At 35.4% G+C, this 24,382-nt stretch overlaps 2 protein-coding genes across 3 annotated transcripts in view; both read left to right on the top strand.

The window, feature by feature from the left end:
• The window catches only part of LOC142348160 (uncharacterized), a 586,343-nt gene that overhangs the window by 180,533 nt on the left and 381,428 nt on the right, over positions 1-24,382 (top strand). The window lies entirely within an intron of this gene.
• The window catches only part of LOC142348159 (uncharacterized), a 118,488-nt gene continuing 104,752 nt past the window's right edge, over positions 10,647-24,382 (top strand). Inside the window, exons 1-2 of one of the 2 annotated variants that reach the window (XM_075399382.1) lie at positions 10,647-11,026; positions 18,175-20,057. In XM_075399382.1, coding sequence (XP_075255497.1) covers positions 18,294-20,057 — 1,764 coding nt within the window. In that variant the 5' untranslated portion in view covers positions 10,647-11,026; positions 18,175-18,293. Of the gene's footprint in view, positions 11,027-15,078; positions 15,181-18,174; positions 20,058-24,382 lie in introns of those variants that run through there. The other variant, XM_075399383.1, reaches the window with a different exon arrangement.

The raw sequence follows: 24,382 nt of genomic DNA, 5'->3' as shown, positions 1-24,382 counted from the left end.
CAAATCTTGGACTGGTAAAATCCAAAAATAACTTGGATTATAAACATTCGGTCTTTTTTTTAAAAAAAAACTTCGATCTCTTCTACAATAATTAAATAACAGAACATTTCAAAAAAAACTCACTAATGATCGTTCCAATTGGGATCCTAATTAGCTCCACATTTTTGTATCTAATTGATTAATTGAAAGCTTATGGTCCTCTTGACTTTTAAAACTATTTGATTTTCAAATAAATAATGACTTATTGAACATTTGCCTCTAGTTTTCTCTTTCTTTGGTCAACTTGTAGCTTATTGTTCGCAATGAAAAATGCCTCTTCTTTCTCTTGAAATCAAATTCAATCTTTTTTAAGGTTTTACGCCTGAAGTTATGGCTACTGGCTTGGATACAACTAGATGTCAATTTTTCTTAATTTTTATGTATTTGCCCATTTTTCACGTTTTGTAGTTTTGTCACATTATCACGTTATTGACAGTTCATATATCACATTTTTGGTTTTCCAAAATAAGGCACAATTGATATTATTAAAATGCTCGGAGATATAGATTATGATATTAACGGCTTCAACACTACTTTCTCGAAAAATTTAATTGATTTTTTTAAATTGTCTTTAACTGCCGTTTTTACTTTGTCTTTTTAGTCGTATGAAATTTTACTGTACAGTGACCCGGTTCCATTGCCTTTTTATGGAAGAATTGATGAGACGATATTCTGATTTCAGTAGATAGCTGATAGCTTTCACGACTCTGAACACAATTATTTTCCAAATTAAAAAAAAACACTTTTTAACTTAGCAAATTTGTTCCTTTTATTGTCTGCTTGTTATCTAGTGTCGTTAATTACAAACCAATTATAAAATTATTTTTGTCAAAGGAAGGTTTCAAAAGGGGATTAGTGTCACACAATCAAATGTTTTTAAAGAATGCGTTGACTTTACTGGCTTCCACACGAAAAAAAAGTAAATTTGTTTTCGATTTTTGTCATGTTTGACGTTCTTTTTGTAAACATAAGACATATTCTGGATAATTTCAATTCTCATGGGCTTTTTTGAAAGAATATACGAACCTAATTAATTTTTTTTATTCTTTAATTAATAGTGTTCATGTCTTTGGCAATATTTTTTTTCGAAAAAAAATTAAAATGTTACTTACCTTTGCATTTGTTTTCCATTTTTGACTACTTGTTACCTAGCTTCATTAATGAGATGTCACATAAGACTTTATCGATGGTTGCAGAAAGTGCAATTGAACACATTTTGACGGCCATAGTATGGATTTACGGTTTCGAAAGCGTTTTCAGCCAAATTTTAATTGATTTTTTTGTTTGTTGTCTATATGTCCTTTTTGTAACCGCGTAAAAAATTGAATACCGGCAGCTCTTAATGCTTTCTATGGAAGCATTGGTAATCGTACATCTGTAGAATATTTTATTTGATTTCTAATGGTTTTCATTATTTCGAATTTAATTGTTTTAAAAAATAATAAATGATTTTTTCAACTTTACTGTTTCTATTCTTTATTGTCTAATTGTTACCAAGCTTTTTTATTGACCACTTCCTTATCTTTTCTGTTGAATTACAAGTTATTTTGTTTAATATCAGTTTTATCTGACTTTATTTTGACTTTGTTATTAAGTTTTGTTTTTTAAAACGGACATGAAGTTTTTGATGTAATTAATTTTTGTTGTTGCTATTGGTCGATTTTGCTGTTCGTCTTGAATCGCTTTCTTAATACAATGCGCAATTTTTACTCCACCACAGTTATTTGCTTTGGAGACCTTCTTTTTTTTCATACACCAATTTTTCTTTTAAATACTTGAATTTTTGGGTTTTTCTATTTCCTCATTTGGTAGACAATCAAGCCAAAATTGTGGATGAGCGGGGTCGGAACCTTATGTGAGATCGCACATTAGCGAATCGCCTTGTTAACAGTCTAATTTAGAATGGTTTTTTGATGGATACTAATTCGGAGGTCATCTGGGAGACAAAGTAAGGGGGGTGAAAATCAAATTTACTCAACAAAAATCTTGTACGAGAAAAGACTTCCCAAAAAAAGACTCCCCCCCTCAAGCGCACCTGCTATTTTTTTAATAGTAACGTGCTATATAACAACATATAATTTGTAACTAGGGGCGTAAAAAACACTGGGGGGAGGCAAAACAGAATAGATCCTTGATTTTTGAGTTAAGAATGTCACGCATGCCTCTTTCTTTAAAATTTTTTAGCGGATTTTTGTTACCGTGCTAGAAAAAAAAAGGGAACAGCAGTTTTTGTTCAAAATAGATGTTATGTGTCTCAAGGATTTTTTCTCTGCTTTTAACAGACTCGCTGAATCCTTCTACTTTGTTGCAAATATAGACCCTGCTTTAAAGTTTCTGGCCAGAGCCCCATAAAGTTCAACTTATTTCTCAAAGGCTCCCAGTTGATGCAAAAATTTTAAATTTTCTCACCAAACGAAACGGAGCCGGTACTTTAAGGTTCAAAAAAACTACATTGACTTAAGCCAATGGTCGGGGGCATTGATAATTGATGCAAAATGGTCTGTAAAATTCAGATGGTTGGGACAAGGTAAAAAATTTCATTTTTGTCAAAAGAGAGCACTGGCAAAAACTAAACGTAACAGACTTTTAAAACTTTTGTTTAGAATAAAAGCAATATTTAGAACTAAATTTAACACTATTGTTTAGAATGCCTGATTCCACGATTCAACTCATTGTGTATAATTGGCCCGCGAGATTTCATTAACCATGTTGATTGATTGAATTTTTTTATTCAAACTGAAAAATAGCTCATGACGAAATCAAACTTGAATACAAATTGATTTAAAAAAAACTGAAAAGGATTACATCCCTAATCAGCGAAAACTTGCTCGTGTTTTCTTCAAGAGTTCCTTTTTTTCATCTCTACCTCTGTGTCCTGTTATTTTTTTAGTTTTCTGCATCTTGTCATAATCACTACAATTTTGACTCTCCGCTCATTCGTAGAGAGAAATGAAAAGTTTTTTTTGATACTTTGTCCCCCTTTTTTGTGCAACATTATTGGAAAAAAGTGCAAATGTAACTTTTGTGTTTTAATTTTGTATGGTATCCGTCCCCCTGTCACGGTGGGTGCATGATAATTGCACCCATCAAGAGCATGTGCCATATTTTTCACCTAATGTTTGGTATGTAATGACTCGTGGACATAACGCCGGGGGAGGGGGCAAAACTTACTATGCAGGCGAACATAGACAGCAAAGATTCCAAAAATCTACAAGTTTTTTCTATGAAAACTTTTTTTAAACGTTCAACTATAATAATATCCTGCATATGTTGTCGAAAACGATACGTTAAATTTGAAGCTAAATCTTTTAACCATTTTATACGTTGACATGTAAAATTTTTCTCATTTCATTGACTCAACTAAGTTAGGTTTCAAAAGTTCAGTTTATAAATTGCCTAAAACCTCTCAAAAGAAAAGGAATACAAATGCACATTTTCCTAAGTTCTGATTTTTGTATCTTGACCAGTGACCTACTTGAGTGAGACAAGAGGCGCATTCGGTATCATTTTGCAATGAACAACAAACAACATGAATTAAGCGAGTAAACGTAAGGGTCAGATTTTATACAATTAGGTATTCCTAATAAAACAGACCCACTATTATCTGTACTTCAATTTTATGTACATATTTGTTCCAAAATGAAAATTTTGGAATGGATAAAAAACTGATTATATAAAATTGATGGATTTATCGCAGAGGATTGCCATTGATCCGTTCTACCCTCGTTTTTTACTTTGAATTCATAGGAATTTTTGTTCTTTTTTCTCCGGACGAGATACATCAAACAGCTCTTAAAAGTGATGAAAAGTGTTATCAAGATTTGCCAAGAATTTATCAAGTGCTATCAAAAAATTTACTTGGTTTATATTGATACGATCTCACCAAGTTCTTATCATGATTTATTTACCATGAAAAGTTGGTAATTCAAGTTCTTAGAAATATGTTCCAAGTTTTGCAGAAGATGTCAAGATCACGCATGGGTTATTAAGGTGTGTCAAGGATGGTTTCACCGAGGACCCTCAATTTACTAGTTTTGCTACTTGGAATTGGTTCTATGTTGATATGACTGTTATCTTTTAACCTTGGTTCGCAACATTAATCAAAAACATTAAACTTTTAAAAACTTTACCCCTCACCTATCTCAAATAATTTTTCTTTGCTTCTTTATGATTCATTCCTCGGACTAAATCTAATCTTTTTTAGGGTTTTTTTGTTTTCTTTTTCTGAGTGTGAGCTTAAAACGTATACGTTACCTCAACCCCGTTATGCATCCATGGTATGTTTGTACAACTTTTGTTAGAATATCGATCAAACTATACTTAAACTTAGTGAGAATTAGAAAGAAAGTTTGACTTACCAGATTAGAAAGACAAGCAATATGACTTCGATCAAAGAAATTATATAAAAGAATCGTCAAGAAATGGTGCTGAGAATCAATATTCGGTTCAAATTGGTGAATCTAGATAATTATTATTAGAATTAGATTAAGTGATGTAAAATCTTCTCAGCATGTATTAAATGATGATGATATCTCCGGAAGTGTGAACGAATTCTTAGAAAAGTGCAAATGCATTCCATTTATGATTCCCTTCGCGACTGATTTGCAGAAGCAAACCATATTGGGTAACCTTTGCGACCCCACTATAAATCAAGGTGCTAAGATTAGTTTTGTATCTTGACTTTTTCACACTGATAATGGGTATATGTACAGCTGATTTTTGAGTCCTTTTTCATCCCCAAATTCAAATCACCATCTTGATCTAATAATCAGATCTCTCCTGTAAATCTCTAAATTCTACTGTAAAATATCATTTTGTTATTCTCTCATTTTTGAGAAATTAATTCTTTTACTTTGTTAAAAACGCTTTTTATTCCGCTTGCGAAAGTCCATAACCCAACAGGTTATGGGCCCAGCAATTTTCTAATTCATAAAATTGATTTCCAAAACAAAACCAATTTGTTGTTGACAGTCATAATCCTTTTCTGCTTAGTACCTTTTCTTTTCACAATTGTTTTGCCTGCTCAAACTTCAATGGATCAACAGACAGTGAAGCTGCTGACCTACACAGGAAAGGCACAGGACTTTCCAATATGGAGCACAAGATTTGTGGCGATGATGCAGACGAAGGGACTCTACAAATCAGTACTGGGGACAGAGGAGCAACCCAATGAGCCTGCGCCACTGGCCAATGGGGCAACCAATAATGAGAAGAAGAACCACAAGGTGCTGAAGGATGCATATGAGAAGGAAGTTGCAGACATCAAGGAGAAACGGAACAATGTGTGGTGCCATCTGGCACTCACTCTAGATGCAACAACACTCATGCTGATGAGACATGACTGTGTGGAAGATGATGGCATTGGAGATGGAGAAAAGGCTTGGAAGCTTTTGCAAGAGAGATTTCAGAGTGTGGAGACCCCGACAGTGGTGACTTTAGTGGCACAGCTTGCTCGACTGCAGCTCGAGGATTCTGAGGATTTAGACTGCTTCTTCATCAGAGGACAGGAGTTGCTCACAAGGCTACAAGAAGCAGGGGAAGCAGTCTCAGAGACCAGCTTCAACGCCTTGGTCCTCAATGGTCTGCCAATGAGGTATGAAAGTTTTGTTATACAGGAAAACTTCAACCCGGCAACGAACTTCACAGAGTTGAGGAAAAGGCTGCAGAACATTCATGAGAGCACGGTGCAGAGACACAAGGGACAAAGTGGTTCAGTGGCACTGGCAGTGAAGCGTGACTTCAAGAAGGGACCCAAGAAAGGAAACTGCGTTGTGTGTGGGATCCCTGGACACTTTGCCAAGGACTGCAGGAAGAAGGAGACAGCACAATGTAGCAAGTGTGGTGAGAAGGGTCACCTAGACAGGGCATGCAAGAGACAAAGAGATGGAGGCAAACATGAGTCAGTGGCAATGGGTCCAACATTGGCTACACCAGACGAGGAATGCTGGGCAGCTCTTACCCAGTGGAAGACAGCAGTCATGCTGTTGGACAGTGGTTGTACAGATCACATAGTGACGAACATCGATGCGTTTCTGGACTTTGTGCCCATTCAATCAGTGGTCAGAAATCCCTACGGAGAGGCTTCCAGAGTGGTGGGCAGAGGCTGTGTGAGGATCAGCATACCCTCAAACAAAGGGGAATTCCAATGCGAACTCAAAAATGTTCTGTGTGTGCCGGACTATTCTTCAAACCTCCTATCAGTCTCAAGATGCACGGAGTGGGGACATAGCTTCACTTTCGAGAGAGGAAACAGCTTCATGAAACTCCAGAAGGGAACTCGGGTAAAACTAACACAAGAAAATAATTTGTTTTACTTACTGCAGCGTTCTAGAATTCAAGATGAGTTCCAACAGCGTGAAACTTGACAGTGCAAGTAAGTGGCACAGACAATGGGGTCATCTGAATCAAGCGGATGTGGTCAGGAATGCACCAGAGACAGTGGGGGAACTCGATGATGTATGCAATGTGTGTGCATTGGCAAGATCACAAAGACTCCAGTACCAAGAGTGGCAGAGACCCAAGCAGAAGAGAAGCTGGAGAGGGTGTTCATAGACGTGATGGGACCTTTCAGAGTAGAGTCACTGTCAGGGTTCCGGTTCTGCATCGTGTTTGCAGACCAGTTCACGAAGTTTGTGTTTGTGGACTTGCTTAAGGCAAAGAGTGAAGCACTGGCCAGCCTGAAGAAATTTGTTCTCAGTGTGGGGACGCCCAAGAAGCTGAGGCAAGACAATGCCAAGGAGTTTCTCTCAGAGCAGTTCAAGACGTACTGCTTAGATGCAGGCATTCTACAGGAAAAGACCATGCCAGAGACGCCACAACAGATTGGGTTAGCTGAGAGGTGCAACAGGACACTGCTGGAGATGGCAAGACGTTTGCTCATTGACTCAGGACTTCCCAAGATGATGTGGGGGCAGCAATTCTTCACGCAGCAAGGATCAGAAACTTGGTTGTGAGACGAGGAGAAGAAAAATGCCCATCAGAGCTGATGAGAGGTATAAAACCTAAGCTTCCAATTAGTAAGTTATCTATTTTTGGTTGCACAGTCTTCATGAGGAAGAGGGACAGAGAAGTCAGCAAACTTGAACCCAAGGCACTGGAAAGAAATGTTTGTGGGTTACACTGAAGGAGAAAACGGATACCTGGTGTACATACCCAACACACGCAAGGTGATGGCAGTTCGAGATGTGATCATTAAGGAGTCTGAAGTGGGCTCAATCTCTGACAACAAAGAAACGCTGACCTTCTAGATGATGGGTCGAAACTGGGAATCTGGCACCCAGATGATGGTCATCAAGACGATGACAACAGAGAACGACAGGACACATCTATTGCAATAAAGGAGGAGTAGCATGACTCAGGGAGCGGGAATACTCAAGAAACAACACTGAGACAAAAGGCCTCGGATGTTGGAGAAACAGCACTAAATGAAGAATCTACTGCAACAAGAGGGAGTCACAGAGACTCAGATTCACTGGAAGACAGTGACACAGAAGACTTCTCACAGTAAGAGACAGTTGGCTTCAATGAAGATGCACTGGAACACGCGGACAGAGCAGAGCCCAGACGAAGGACACGAGCAAGGAATGTTCCGCAATTTTTTGGAGAAGTCAGGACCCATCTTGCTGTGACTGAGGGCGACTATGTGGAACCCAAAACAGTCTACGAAGCCAAGCAAGGTGACGATTGGGACCAGTGGCACCGGGCAATGAAGGACGAGGTCAAGGCACTCCAAGACAACGAGACTTGGAACCTAGTGAGACCACCCACAGACAGGGACGTCATACCGTGCAAATGGGTTTACAAAGTGAAATTGGCACCCAGTGGTCAATTGGACAAATACAAAGCGCGCTATGTGGCGAAAGGCTTCAAACAAGTGGAAGGACTGGACTACTTTGAGACTTTTGCGCCTACCTGTAAGCCAGAGACATTCAGGATTCTACTTCAGCTATCAGCGAAGCAGGGCCATGTGATGCACCAATTTGATGTCAAGACTGCTTTCCTGCACTCACCAATCGAGGAAGAAGTGTATCTGGAACAGCCACAGGAGTTTGTAAAACGCGGATCAGATGGGGAGAAGTTAGTATGTCGACTAAATAAATCAATTTATGGTTTGAAACAGGCTGCTAACAACTGGTACAAAGAGCTGACAAACTTCCAACTGAGACAGGGGTTCACCAGAAGCAGGAACGATCACAACTTGTTTGCAAGATCAGAGGCAGTGGATCACACCTTCATCTTGCTCTGGGTTGGCGACATCATAGTAGCATCAAGAAGTATGACAGTGGTCTCTGATGTCAAGAAGGCACTAGAAGCAACCTTTCACATGGAAGACAGAGGGAGACTACACTGGTTTCTGGGTCTAAGAATCAGACGAGAAGAAGGCAAAGTCACAGTCGACCAGAAACGCTTAATAGAAACAATGCTTGAGCGGTTTCAATTGGATCAATGCAAACCCTCAAGAACTCAAGCTGATTTGAATTTGAAACTTCAGACAGCACAGAACGGAGACGAAGAAGTGGACCAGAGGATCTAGAGAAGCTTGGTTGGATCACTTCTGTATCTGGCCAAACAGACGAGGCCAGACATCATGTTCACAGTCAACATTCTGTCTAGACACATGAATGCACCTACCAATCAACACTGGATGTGCGGAAAACGACTTCTTCGATATCTTCAAGGTTCAAAAGGTTTAAAACTTACTTACACAAGAGACTAGGTATGATTTAGTGGGGGAAAGTGATGCAGACTGGTCTGGAGACGTGAACGACAGAAAATCAACAACGGGCTATAACTTCAAGCTCAACGGACGTGGCGCAGCACTCAGCTGGGGTGTCAAGAAGCAGGCCACAGTTGCTCTTTCTTCATCAGAAGCAGAATATCAGGATATGGCAGCAGCAGTTCAGGAAGCACTCTACCTGAAACAACTTCTAGAGGATTTTGGCATCCAACAGAAACGTCCAATAGCATTTGGAGAGGACAACCAGAGTTGTATCAGACTTTGCCAAAACCCAGTCATGCACAAGAGGAGCAAGCGCATCGAGACAAAGTTCCACTTCATTCGTGACAAGACGGAGGATGGGACTATTTCAATTCATTACGTTCCTACAGACAAAATGGCAGCGGACATCTTCACAAAGTCCGTATTCGTTTCCAAAGTGGAAACATTCAGAGCAGTTTTGATGGGAACAGACTCTACGCAATCAGCTCAAGTCTGAGTGGGGGTGTTAGAATATCGATCAAACTATAGTCTTAAAATTAGTGAGAATTAAAAAGAAAGTTTGACTTACCAGATTAGAAAAACAAGCAATATGACTTCGATCAAAGAAATTATATAAATGAATCGTCATGAAATGGTGCTGAGAATCAATATTCGGTTCAAATTGGTGAATCTAGATAACTATTATTAGAGTTAGATTAAGTGATGTAAAATCTTTCCAGCATGTATTAAATGATGATGATATCTCCGGAAGTGTGAATGAATTCTTAGAAAAGTGCAAATGCATTCCATTTATGGTTCCCTTTGCGACTGATTTGCAGAAGCAAACCATATTGGGTAACCTTTGCGACCCCCACTATAAATCAAGGTGCTAAGATTAGTTTTGTATCTTGACTTTTTCACACTGATAATGGGTATATGTACAGCTGATTTTTGAGTCCTTTTTCATCCCCAAATTCAAATCACCGTCTTGATCTAATAATCATATCTCTCCTGTAAATCTCTAAATTCTACTATAAAATATCATTTTGTTTTTCTCTCATTTTTGAGAAATTAATTCTTTTACTTAGTTAAAAACGCTTTTTATTCCGCTAGCGAAAGTCCATAACCCAACAATTTTCCCACACAATTTGCCTGAGAGGTCTTAAGGAAAACTCAATGCGACAAAAAAAACTTTCTATGTCCTGATTTTGGCAACTTTAGCCTTGATCATCTTAATTGATTTGCTGTCAAAGTTTAGAGGTCACCTCCAGTTGGTAGTAATTAACTCCAGTTTTTAATTCTGGGTCGGGGGCTGCAATTTGTCTTAGTCTGTCAGTTATATGAGGACAGACTTTTCTTGCACTGCTTTCATTTTTTACCTCTCTTATTTTCAACGAGGTTTATGCAAATATCCTTGAAATTAATGAATAAGTAATATAATCAAAAACCTATCCATCAAAGATATAAAGCAAGCTTCCATTAAAAATTTGCAAAACAGCAACCTTCCACAATTTAAGGTCCGTCCATAAAATGTTTGCCCATATTTATGCCCTGATTTTTTCCTTTGTAATTTTTGACGCATATTGAAATGGCCTGATTTGGTAGGAAAAGCTCCCTTGTTTTCGAGTATTTTCCGATTGATCGCGCACACGATAACATGACATATCTCTGACTATCTGTGACGTCATACTTCAATTTTTCCCCCGTTAAGCGACGTTTTCTGATAATTTTACCACTGTATCCCATTAATTTAGGACAAAAGTTCTTTCAATGGAAATGCTGTACCTTACATGTGGGAACTTGTTATAACTTTACTAGCTTGTAAATGTCTGTTACCATGGAGTATTTTGATTAATTTTTACGACCCTATGAGAAAAATTTCCCACGGCGCCATTGCGCCATAAAACGAACGTCAAAAAGGTTTACAATGCTGGCCTTTTGTGTTTGTCCACTAAACGTGTGAACAAACACAAGATTCCAACAAAAAAGAACAATTGATGGAGCAATTTTGTTTGTCTTTCTTACGGAGATGCTATTGTTAAAATTCTTCATTCAATGCGTTGCCATTTCCTCTCTCTAGGTTTCCAATTTTGTTACCTCTTTATTTGAGAAGACATGCGAAATACTGATTATTATTTATAACTTAATAAGCCCTTTATTAACTTGCTTCTAGTATTGGACTAGAATTATATAATTTAATTACCGGCGCTGCTATTTTTTGTCATTCTAGCCTTTTACGAGTGAGTTTTATGACCTTTTTGATCGGTTCCAGCATCCATACAAGATAATGTAAGTACCTATTTACCTTTTTGCTTGTGATCCATTTTTTAGGTTTAGGTAAAAAGCTATGAATGTCATTTTTTCTTCGCATCAAGTTCACCGATTGTCGCCATAGCAGCTTTTCACCTGTATTCGTCTAATATTGTTCAGCTGAGTTGAATAATTTGTAAAAAATTAAGTTGGCTGATTGAGCTTAGATTTGTTAAAAGTCCCTTTACCAAGTCAATTCGATAGTCAACGCATGAAATTTGACCCCGAAACGGTTTCTAAAAAACCAAACTCAGACGTGGAAATTATGTTTAACCAATATTAGGAAGTTATAAATGACTTCCTAAATTTTAAATGCTAATAAGTCTTTCACACCTTTTAAAGAAGTTTAAAGGATCGTATTGAACAAACTTCAGAAATTTCAAAGCACATTTTGACTTAAAAGGTAAAGAGTTAGTCTAAATCTAAATGGAATAATGACAAATTTTCTTTTCGAATAGAATTTTTTTAGTGTTTGCTATAAGGAATATATTTGGTTAAAACTTGGAAACAATTTTGGGCCCTTTCGCTCTTATTTTATTTTTTACACTCCATTTGCATATTAAAATGCAATACATGTAAAACACCCAAAAAGTGGGGCAAAAATAAAACCAGCCTTCTTAAGGAAATATAAATATATATTACCCGGATTTATATCCTAAGTTTTAACCTGGATTATAACTGTTCAACCATATCACTCAAGCGGGTGTGGGTGGTACGTATTATCACTAGAGGCTCTTGACTTGTTCAACTGCCTTGGGTTTAATCAGTTTTTTATTCACGCGTTGGTGCTGAATAGCAAAATCGGAAATTAAATTATCCCACCAAAATCGGCTGGATATATTTTTGATCAAAAGTTGATGTTTCCTTTCCTTGAAATTTGTATATCCTCTCACAATGGGTGGTTTTTTTTCTGCAGTTTTTTTTTGCTCTTTCTCATATAAGCACAGGGTCTTATTTACAGGAACAATATTTACCCTTAGTTCAGATTATCAACAAGTTTTACAGCAAAATGGAGTAAACAATATTTTCTATTTGTGTGGTTTTCTTTTACAAATACTATATACTTATGTTTATTTATGAATCCTCTTGTCTTATCTGCTCATATTTTGATATTGTTTAGTATTAACAAACTATACAGTAACTAATTCTCGGTTCGTTGTCATTAGTTTTATTCCACCATGTATTTTTTTCGCTCCAATTCAATTTTGACCGATTGAGATGCTACATTCAGGCTCTCAGCAAAGTGAACCACTAAATTGTGTTCCTGGGAGAAGAACCAGGTCTCAAAGATTTGCAAAGAATTCATTACAGCAAAAAAATTGTCAATCCTCCAATTCAAAGTTGCTTGGGATGGAAAAAAACATTTCCATTCATTTTTGAATAATATACATAATTTTCGAATAATGTAACACAATTTTATCGTATTCTCTGTTTTACACAACCTCTTAACCAAGTTCATCAACTTTAAATTTAACATTGAACGCTTAATTGACATAAAAATGGGCTGATTCAAACTGTCTTTCTGTCAGAAACATCATATCAACTATCATAAAAAGGTAATAATCTTTAACTGATTACCTTGGATATTGGATAACTTTTCCAAACACATTGACTGTAGGCACAAAAAAATTAACTTCCACATTATTAAAAGTAGAGAGAAATTTATACTAATCTTGAAATGTTCCCAAGAAGAAAGCAAGTTCCCAGCTTTACCAATATAGAGATAATATTGCTTGAAGTAATTTGAATTGACAAGGATTCAACTGCAGACCTACCTTCAAATTCTGACCCACGAAATAAAAATCTAAGAGCCATTAGACTGAACCTTGTTCACTAGGTGGTTGGACAATAGTTGGTTCCTATTTAATTTTAGTACTCTTATGGAGGAACTGTGGACAATTAAATAAGAATTAATGACATCACTTATTTATAGTGCAACCTAACTATTCAAGTACAGCTTCGTATATTCGAAAAAGTTCAGTTGATTGCTCAGTTGAAAACAAAACGGTCAGCCATTCATTAACTAGTTTAAGTTAGGAAGAGAATTCAGGAGTACAGCAGAGACCACTGTGGCCACCGCCAAGACGACTGATTCGCATCGTATTAACAAGCTGCGCTCCTCAAAGTAGACGATTAATTGAAACCTTTTTGAGATTAAAGTTGCCTACTCGTAGAAGACTTGGCAAGCCAGGTTAAAACATGTAGGACGAGCGAAACAAGTAGACTTACCAAGATCTGCAATAACTCTAATTACCTGATGTACAATGGCTTGGCGTTTTTTCCAAGTGCAGTAAGTTTCGTCTAGACGTTTAATGGAGTGAACACCAACGAGCTTTTCACGCCATCTGAAATCTTGTTTTAAGTTTACTGGAGGACCAAGTAACTAATTAGTTCAATTTAGAACCTGGCATAGTTCTAATCCTCGGGTCACCATTTATTTTGTTTTTGTTTATTTTGATTAATAATAACATCGAGAACGATAGAATATCAATCCGAGTGGAGAGGCATTAAAACTTATTCTAAATGTTCGAAAGAGATTTGTGGAATTGTGACTATGATAGTATTCTTAAATAAAATTCGTTCTATTGATAGAGTTTTTTATATCAGCAGTATTGATTGTTGACTTTTGGTTTTGGACAATATTTCCAAAAACAATGACGGCGCGTCATTGATGATCACTGGTGATCAGAGAGGTAAGACTCAATCTTTTTTTTGCGTACAATTTCTTTTAATTTTTTTAAATTTCTTTTAATTTAATTTAATATTTTTTAACATTTGATAAATATTACTCAAGTGTTTCAAATTGCTGTGGAACATACAGTTGTTTCTGTTATTTAGGGTGAACGTAACCACAGAACACATTTTTTAAACTTTTCACGCTGAAAGACTTTAGAGGAAGGAAGACCTAACACGGGACCCTCCAGGCTGCCAATAAATGTCTTTCGGGATGGCCACGACAGCGGTGAATAATCAATTTCAGAAACTATCCACAACTTGAAATTACTATCGTCTGTTTTTTTTTCTGTGAATAGATTTAACATCTTGTTTCATTATAAACAAGATTATCAACTGATCTGTATCAAAAGAGAGAAATGATTAAAATTACATACAAGCAAAGATGGCGGTCAAAGCTGCGAGTATTTTTGCACGCATTGACCGAAATCTTGTATACAAGTAAGAAAAATAGATAGAAGCCAAAGCTGTTATTATTTTATATTATATGCAATCAGCATATTCACCGATTTCTGGCATACTTCTGAGTTTTAAGTTTAATTTGTTGAGAGTGGCGTCTGTTGTGCCTTTCATAAAATTAATATTTGCGAAAAAAAAACAGTATATTCCGAAATCGGAGCACAAATCTAAAGAGCAAATTATTAAGCTGCACAGCCTGAAAATAGCGATATGATGACGTAGCGTCCTGTCCAATGTCAGCCATAAAAAGGAACAAACATCACGAGCCTTGGTTCATGTTATAGCCATTTCCCATTATGGTACTCAAGATTTGAGGTGAGGGGGAGGGGGAGGGGAGAGGGGCAGATATGTGGATAGAAATGCATGGCGCCTCTTTTTCAGACACTTTCTTTTCTCTATATTGCTTTCCACTTTGCCAAACATTTTTCTCCAGACAATTAGAATGAAAAATCAGACTCCAAAATGAAGAACAAAGCAATCTTTTTATAGCTAAGTACAACTTATTCATTCATTTCCAGCATTTTACTCCATTTTACCTTAATATCAATGGCCAGTTTGCTGTATCTTGTAGAATGAAGAAGTTTTGTTCTATTTCCAGTTAAATTTAACCTCGATATCGGTGCTGTTACCTCAACCTCAACAAAATTTTCAGGCAATTTACTTTTGATGTATATATACCACTATATTTGAAAATTGAACTGAATTGAATTAACTCTCGCAAAGTTCGAGCACTCTATCGCATCCTTGGATGCACATGCATACCTTGATTGTACTTTACCAGCGCCGAAGATAATTGTATTTAATAACACTTCACCAGCGGCAATCCAATCGTATGTTGTAGGTTCCTTGGCAGTGGTTAAACAGATCTATTTTGCCCTGAACCTCCCAATACCTACCACTTCCAGAAGGAAAACCGACAAAAACGAAGCAAGAAATTTTCGGTATGTTCAAGTTCAAAACGTAGGAAATCGTCTGTGCTTTCGGTTTCTTAGTTTTGGTATGTTCGGTTTGAAGCGTAAGAAAATTACGGTTTTCTCCGTAAAAGTTTCTCCGCAAGTTTTTTGTTTCTAATGTAGTCAAATGTTATGATCACTTTCTAAGCGCACAAGTTTCAGAATTACCTCGTGGAGAGAGTTTCTTCGTCAAAAAGTAAAAATTGGATAACTTTTTTTATCTCAATTATATAAACAGATAGACAAATATGATATTTTTTCTTTGTTTATCATGTTGAAAAGTTAACGAACTTGTTGATATTCACTTCATTAATATTCACTGAGTCTTCAGATGATCATGAGATAAGAAATATACAAGTCATTTTCTCATGATTTCCTGTAGATTGAAACCGACCATATAAACGATTTTTTACGCTTACAAGAGAATATACGGAATCCTAGAAACAGAGCAAACCAACGATTCCTTATGTTTAAAAACCGAAGACACCGACAATTTCAAATGTTTATAAACCAAACATAATGACAATACCAAGGAAAACATGAGGCATTTTGTCGCTTTTGTCTAATTAAACCCAAAAATTCCGACAATTTTTTTTCGTTTTCAAACAACGATTTTTCTAAATAGCGCGCGTGCTTTTATGACCCCTACTTGCAAGTTATGTGTTCTCATATAGCATATTCATCTGCAAGAAAGAACCTATTCCTTTTGGAGGGGTAAAATATATGACCACTACTTGGGAGGCAAAAATAACAAAAAACATTTAAGGCGGCTAACTAACACAACTAATAAGCATTATAAAAAGGAACATCCTCAATCTATTATGTTTCCATTTTTGATCCCGGGTCACAAAATATGTATCATTATATAACATAAGAAAATGTAAAAAATAGCAAATACAACAGTTGGCGTGGCAAGGTATTTTGACCGCTAAAGGGGAGCGGTGTGCTAAAAAAATCCGAAAATTTGTATAAAATTAAAAGATTGTCCCTGTACAAGTTTCAGTTTTCTGTATCCTCTTTCTTCCTTTTTTCGCATAATTCAGTCAACCTGGTGCACAATTTATTAGGTGGAAAACTCAAATTTTGTTAAAAGGCAGGATTATCATATTGAAAAGATCATGGAAAGGATGGCAAAATATGAAAATTCTGGTTTACCTTTACAAAAAGAGAAAGTTTTGGAACGAGTTTTTAAAGTTGGATGGATGGCAGTTTCCAAACAAACTATTCAATTTGACAGATTTTGAAAAGTTGATTTTTAAAGGCCATAAATAGAATGAAATATTTTTTAAAATACTCAGTTCTCAACTGTCCCCTAAAGTAGTTTCTCCCTTTTTCAATACACACACATATATATATATATATATATATATATATATATATATATATATGCTATTGGCAATGCAAAAGAAATAATAAACCGTTTCTTCATCGGCTCTTCTATTGAAATGCAAATTGTTTTACTTTTCTCAAAGTTGCATGAGCAGCTGTAAATTATTAAAACTTGAACCGAAACAATTTTTTGAAACATTGAAACCCCGCTTCTGATTATGTTTTCCAATTGACAAGTTTTCCAGATTTTAGTTCTCCAATTTTTACCTTCTCTGGAAATTTTTTGTGAAAAATTGTGCGAAAACTGTGTTGAATTTAGTACACGAAAGGATCAAGTAAATAATAAATAATAAATTCAATATCGACATGAAAAAACGATTTCATTCAATTTTTTAAATGTGCTGCTACTTACAGCTCATTGCACCAGGAAGATATGAGAAAATTTACAGTAGCAAAAACTTGATTCGTGTTGGACATCACGTTGGCCTTTGTGACATACTGACAGCCTCTTCAGAAATTATGAGCAGCCGTATCGGATACCTTGTTTTGGTCACGCATAAAATTTCTTCATGACTTACGTGTAATTCCACTTTATTTCAGGATATAATTATATGACAAACCAAACTTGACAAGTTTTTTTGCAAAAAAGTCACTGCAGTTCATTATTAGAAAACTAAATCTTAACCCCTGTTTTACCGTTCCGTGTCGGTGTTTTGTTTTGGTAATTAACGTATGAGTTTTTTGGTCTGGTCTTTTTTGAAAACCTAAAATAAACGACTAATTCCACCATTTCTAAATAGATCAGTCCGATGTTTATTACATTCAGACCAAAGTCGTCAATAGAACCAAAAAATATTTTCGTTTCGGACCTAACATAGAGATAATCAAACCAAGATAATCAAACATCCTTACAAATTTTATCTGGCTCTGTTTTTCGATGTTTCCAAATAGCAAAGCAATTTCATGCCGGGTGCTGGTTTGTTAAAATATTATTTTTCCGCTTCAAAACTGTGCCGACATCCTCCAACGAAATCCAGCCCCCTAAATTTTGCGTCAGTATAAAAACAGAATTTTTCATAATTGATTCAATTTAGAGATGGGCGGTAAAAACATTCCAAGTGTTATACTTTGCTATTTCATTTGAGCAATTTGAGCTCAGACAATTTATTATTCTCTTTCATAAAACGTTGGAACATGCGTGCTTAAATACGTTGTATTGATAAAACTTGGTTCACTATTTTACAAAATTTTAACAGTTTATTACACTGATTTTTCCGACTCATTAGCCACCAAAACCAGGAAAAAACAGATCGTATTTCAGATGTGCTTTTAATTATATACCTTTTTGGTGATATTATATGCTAGAGATCAGATGAAAATATTTTGACCCATTTGCCCAACGTTTTTTTTCTTTTCTTAATATTGTTCAAGATCGCGCTGTTGAACATTTATGAATAACAATGGACTGGAATTTTAATATGAAAGTAAACTTGTACTTCAATTTTTAATAAATAATTGATTAATCTGCTTTCTAAAGGAGTCCTTCTAGCTTTGAAGGCTATTCATAATTTTTGTCCCTGAATTTTGGTCATACAATAACATACCGTCATAACATTTCCCAGCTCTTGTATTTTTAATTAGAATGCTTTTTAGCTAATTGAATATATCCGTTGTACGTCATCGTGAACAAAACAGAAGTCACGCAACTGAGAAATTTACGACCGATTCTACAAATTATAACTTCAATTGGTAGAAATGTAAGCGTCACTTTTATGCGATCACAAATTTATTGCGAAATGGAAAAACGGAAGGATTCGGAAAATATTTATTCCAAGGTAAACAAAAGTGACGGTAAAACATGCTCAGATCCAGCTGCTGAAATGTCAACTCAAAGTCAAGATTCAACTTCAATTTCAAAAGTACCAACTGAAACCAAACCAAAAACACGTGCAAAAGAATTGGAAAAACGTGAATTAAACCTGTCTGCGAAGCCGCTTAAGACACAAATATCACTACCAAAATCAAATTCGGCGCATTTAATCAATTCTTATACAAAATTACAAGATATCGCCGCTGAGACTAACAGAACAGCCAGAACTTATAAAAGTAAGCCCCCGTGCTTGGTCTATCAGAAAACATTGCAGCCCACTGTTCTTCAATCTTTACTCGACACCAACCAAAATTACCCAGAAAGTGGGAATTCAAATTCTACTTCTATCAAACAGAATAATTCTTCTGCTCAAAATACAGAACTATTATCCAATTTAGATTTGCAAGATTGTATTTCTGCAACAAATGACGTCACTTTCAAAGTTGAAACGGAAGATTTCACAAATGAAATTAGCCCTAAAATGGTTTCCAAAACTGAAGATACGCAAATAAATTTGGGCGAATTAATTGCAGTGGAAAATACTGAAGAAATTGCCCCAGTGCAACAAGATAGCTTGAAACCACCTGCAGTTCAACCCGGGTCGGGTTTAAAATCGGGTATAAAAATTGAGGGCAAATCCGGTGAGCGTGGAAACCGTCCACTTTCGGTGCAAATTTCAACTCCGGAAGGTTCGCCCAGAAACAACGTCAATTGCCTGCAGCGAAGCAAATCACAGTACAAATCAAAACCAGGGAAAACTTCAAACATTTCAAATAATAGATCCAAAAGTTTATACAAAAAGCAGTATACACTCAACACCACCAATTCACCCGCCAACCAAGAACGCCAGAATTCCAATTCGAAACCAGAAATCTCGGCACTAAAGACCAAACAAAATTTCGAAAGCTTGCAGAGCGAATTTATTGATCAAGGTGGTCAGAATTTGAACCTGGAAACGAATTCGAAACGACCTTTAAATAGAAGTTATACAGTATCGACTACAAATCCATTAATACAGCTATATCCGCCTGCCGACTCCTTGAATTCGGGTCTTAACTTAACTTCAAGTTACGGCGCAAACAACTTCTATTATTTGAGACGAAATAACAGTCCGAATTTAAGTTTGAGAGCCAGGTCTAAATCGGTACGGCAAAAACAAAGAAATAATAACCATTCTAGTTATTACAGATCTCGTTCTAATAACGTATCAGCTTATTGTTCTCCCTACGCAGGTGGGGGAGGTTTTAAATCCCTTGATTTTGGCCAGCAAAATGTTTTGAAAAATTATCCCTCATCTTCAAACAGACGAGCAGTCACAACAAACAATAACACAAACAACAGATTACAAAATATATCAAGCACTGTTTCACCACCTCGACAAACAAACAACAACAATCAACAACCACACAAAAACTCGCTTCCTTGTGGGGAAAAATCCAGCCCAAATTTAACTTTCAGTCAATTCCCTGAACAAATTGGGATCCCGACTTTCAACTTGAAGTTCCAGGGTAGTTTTGGGCAACATTTGGACTGTAATTTTCCAGGCACCCCAGTACCCAGTGCAGTTTCGTCTTCCCAGAATTCGTTGATTTCTTTGACACCTCGTGGAAGTTTGAGGAAGCACAACACTTCATCTAGGATTATGTCTCATCACTCTGCAGAAGAGGTAAGAAGTCGAAGATAGATTTCACTGTGTTCAATTTATACAAAAGGTACCCTATAAATTAAATTCCTACAAAGTTATATTTCTACCAAATCAGATTTTTAGCTTTCTTTAAAACTAGATTTCTAAACAATGAAAGTTCTACATCATCAAATTTCTACAAAATTAGATATTAGGCGAAATTGTTTCTCTGGACAGGTAATTTAACTCTATATTGGCATTTATAATCAGACAATCATATCAGACAGGGGAGGATCTATATGCTATAACTTCCGCCTGTCGGTTGATCATACGAATTGTTATCTGATCACGAAAAAGAAATTCAAGGCTTTCTTTCTGGAAGTGTGCAATATCTGAATTCTCTGTTTTTTTTAATTTTTCAATTAAGATCTTAACAGATCAAAGAGGAGACGCTATATTTTTGTTATATAACCCCAAACAGTAAGTTAAAGGTGCAGTTGAAAACATTTTGTAGTTCCTGAAAGAATTTTCTGAAGGTTCTTGTCAACCCCCATAGTGACGAAATCTGGTTTGGGTTGCTTTACGCTCAACGAAGAATTATGCCGAGTGTAACTATTATGTGGTAACCGTGGTCTTCATTTTTTGTTGACTGACGACTCTTTTTCGTTTTACATTTGTTCACACAGGACAGCCGAGGGAATAAAATATTTTTGAATGACTTCCTCTCGTGACTAAAGTTACGCGCTTGACAACTTTTCTCGATCTTTCTTTTCTGGTAACAATTCTTGTGAGTCCTATTATAGTCTTATAAAGTTTTGATTATATGTAAATTACATGACTCAACAATAAGAACTTTGTTCCTTGAAACATAAGCTTATTCAACATAATTTAACGGTCAAAGAAACTGATTTGCGTTATTAAAGTCTCTAACAAAAAAATTTTGTGCAATGCAATCGGGCAAGTCATAACAGACTATGTGTAAAGGTCTATTGTTTCCCAATTTCCTATTACTCCTTAATTATTTAGCTGGCATAATTTCGTCAACTAAATTCTGTACCTGTTTCTATCTAACTTGTATGGTACTCTAACTTTTTTCGTACATTGATTATAATCTGTTGGCTGCTTTCCGATACTCTGCAAAATTGAAAAAGATCATTTTCTTAGTTTTTGATAAATCAACGAAGGACTAGTGCCATTTCCAATCTTGTCTTTCTTTATCCCTTTCTTGAGATAATTGATATGCTTTCCAATAAATCAATATTCGAATATAAAAGGAAACTGCAATTCGCATGAAATCATTTTCCTTGTGATTGAGTGAAAGCTGAAAAATTTTGTTACAAACTACAGAATTTCCGCAAATCTATTCTTTTCCCTTTGTCTATTTTCGAGTTTACCTTCAAAAACGTAAAGTCTTCTCTATTTTCTAATTGGTAGCAAAGACAAGAAAATTTACTGTAACTCAAAACCCGGTTTTGGAGGCAACAAGGAGATGTTTTTCTTGTTTTTCATTGCGGTGCAAAAACAATAAAAAGTTTGACCGATGCAAACAAGCTCAGTATATATTCCATATATATATATATATATATATATATATATATATATGTGTGTGTGTGTGTGTGTGTGTGTGTGTTTGTGTGTGTGTTTGTATATATATATATATATATATATATATATATATATACATAAATAAATAAATATATGCAGAATAGAGGAGTTTATACGGCTTTGCAAATATATTCCACTAATTTAAACTATTTTAAAAGTTGTATCAGCAATAGGAGCTCAACTGAATTGTCATGCAGAGCAAAATTAGCCAAGCAGGGGTTTTTTGAACAGCTTTTTTGAACCAAGCCCCACAAAAGCAGGCCACCGCTTTCTAACTTAGGAATCATATTTAATATTTTGAATGCCAAAGAAAATCAGAAATAATTTATCGTGCTTACGTATCCTTCTCAGCTAAAGCAAGAGGAGACAGAGCAAGAATGACAACTATTTTCACGAAGCTCAAACAGGTATGCAACTCTAGATACGTATGTTTCTTGAAAACCATTAGGCGGAAAACTAACGGTTGTGATAAAATGTTTGTCTCTTCTCCCATAATGCCCCCAGTTTTTTTTGCGACATACAATACATTAATTTATTGCGCTATGATTCGTACAGAATTGTTTCAGAAAAATATCAACGTTTTGGAAAAAAATAAAATCGAACGAACAAATTTGGAATTTGAGTCCAATTTAGTTTTTGACTTTCACAGCTATGGTTAAAACTTTGTCTTATTATTTAATGCCATAAACCTATAAATTGTTAAACATTGTTGGCCTTTGATATTACGAGATGTATTTTATCGAAGATACTGTCATTGCTCTTATTTTTTTGCTGAAGTTTTGGTATTTGATATCATTCAAAGACGAATTCAAATAAACTCTCTAAAAACGAATACATGATCAAGAACTAAAAACATTTTTTCGTATATTTTGATTTTGTATTAACGACCGAAACATTTTTGTTCTAAAACGTTCAAAAATACAACTTGGTTGCGATAAAAGTTTGTTTGACTCTTTATAAATGGTTTCTACTGGAAATTTTCAAAAAATGCTTTACAGTGAGTTTTTCAGGTTTACCCGGCAAGCCTTGTACAATAGTCGGGGCGGGGGGACTTAAGTGCTACCAATTTTCTGGAGGGTACTTAAACCGCGAACTTTCATTTCTACTTAATAATTGTGACGTTTGTAAAATTTTTATAATGTTGTTCTTGAAGACCCACAAAATTTTGTTTAGACTCTAAAACTGCAAAATTAATATAGATGATGAAAAAATGTTCTGATAATTTAGTTTCAAAATCTCTTCAAATTGATGAAATAAAAACTCAAAAAGCAGTGGACTCTGCTAAAACAGTATATGTATATCCATCTAAGTGCCGCCTAACTATACATACATAATCCAAGTTGATCAAGGTTTATTTTGATTATCAAGGCCACAAAAAAATAAGGAAAAAATGTGATAATTATGGCTTGCGCAATTGTTCTCTCCTAATTTTTCCCAACTTTGCCTTCATAAACAACAATTGTAAAAAAGAAAAACTATTAATTTTAATTATCATATAACTTGAACAGTTTTATTTCAGAACTATCATTTAGAAGAAGCATCCTGTCTTTCTTGTTGGTTAAAAACCTGAAAATGCATTGCTCTAATCGTGACATTTTACTCGTCTGTGGATTATCTCCATTTTTTATTCTAACTGGCCAAATTTAATGCAGTCAGAATCACCATCTTCCAATTCTTTGAAAATTAAATTTATTTTCAATAATCAAGTCAACAGAGTGATGAGCTTTGAATAACTGTAAAAAAAAATCCGATGTTGCCCCGACACTTCGACAAACACCAAGAGAATTCGCATTTTTTTTAAATAATTGTTCATATTTACGAAAAATGAATTCAGGGTAAAAACCAAAAGCCGTAGTTTTCGAAGATATCAAAAGCTGGAAATTCAGACAAATGGCGTGGTCTTGCGTTATGTCAAATAATTTATTCGAGCAACAATTTGAGAATCTACGTTCACTTAAGGACACTATAAACATTACGTGACGAATGGCCAAAAATCGAATACGTATTCTCGATTTCGTCGGGGTGTTTTTCGAGACATGTTGTAAGATAAATTTGTAATCGTCTGTTAAAACGAGTGTCACTAGCTTAATTTAGGTCAAACTTACGTCAAATTTAATGAAACCTGGTTTTCTGGACATTGGCATTGTAATGAATAAGACAAAATGAGAGTGTTTGTATTAATTTTTTTTTCAAAAAACTAAATTTTTCTTTAAATAAAGTTTTTTGAAGCGTCAGGAAAAATCAATAGCTGAGCATAAAAACGATAAACTGAGTTGAAAATCAACCAAAAATTTTTCTCTTAAATGGTTTAGAAAATCAAAATTTTAGAAGATAGGAAGCTTATCCAACGCAGACTGTTGATGCAGTTTTTCTTGCAATTTTTGACTGATTGCAGATCAACTTTTATTGAACTCAAATCAGCAGACATTTTATTTTGAAAACTTTCTTTTTTATCATTTTTATCATTTTTTTATCATTTTTTAATCATTTTTTTTATCATTTATCATTTTCCCCAAAAATTTTAACATACGTACACTATAAGAACGTGGCTGAAAACACTCAAGTTCATTGTCAAGTGATAAAACCAGTGATTTGTTCAGAAGCAAAGTAATCCGAAAAAAAATAAAAACTTTAGGAAATTTTTTTTCCCAAACTAAAGTTTTAGAAATTTAATTTTTATTATATGTTCAGAGTTTTGTGAGAAGATACCACGCATATCATGTTCCAAATTGGTCCCAAAAATTATAATATCTCTGAAGTAG

The sequence above is a fragment of the Convolutriloba macropyga genome, chromosome 10 (assembly GCF_964194025.1).
Source record: "Convolutriloba macropyga chromosome 10, txConMacr16.3, whole genome shotgun sequence".
NCBI lineage: Eukaryota > Metazoa > Xenacoelomorpha > Acoela > Convolutidae > Convolutriloba > Convolutriloba macropyga.
The sequence above is the reverse complement of the archived record's forward strand: the minus strand, read 5'-3'. Positions and strand labels throughout refer to the sequence as shown.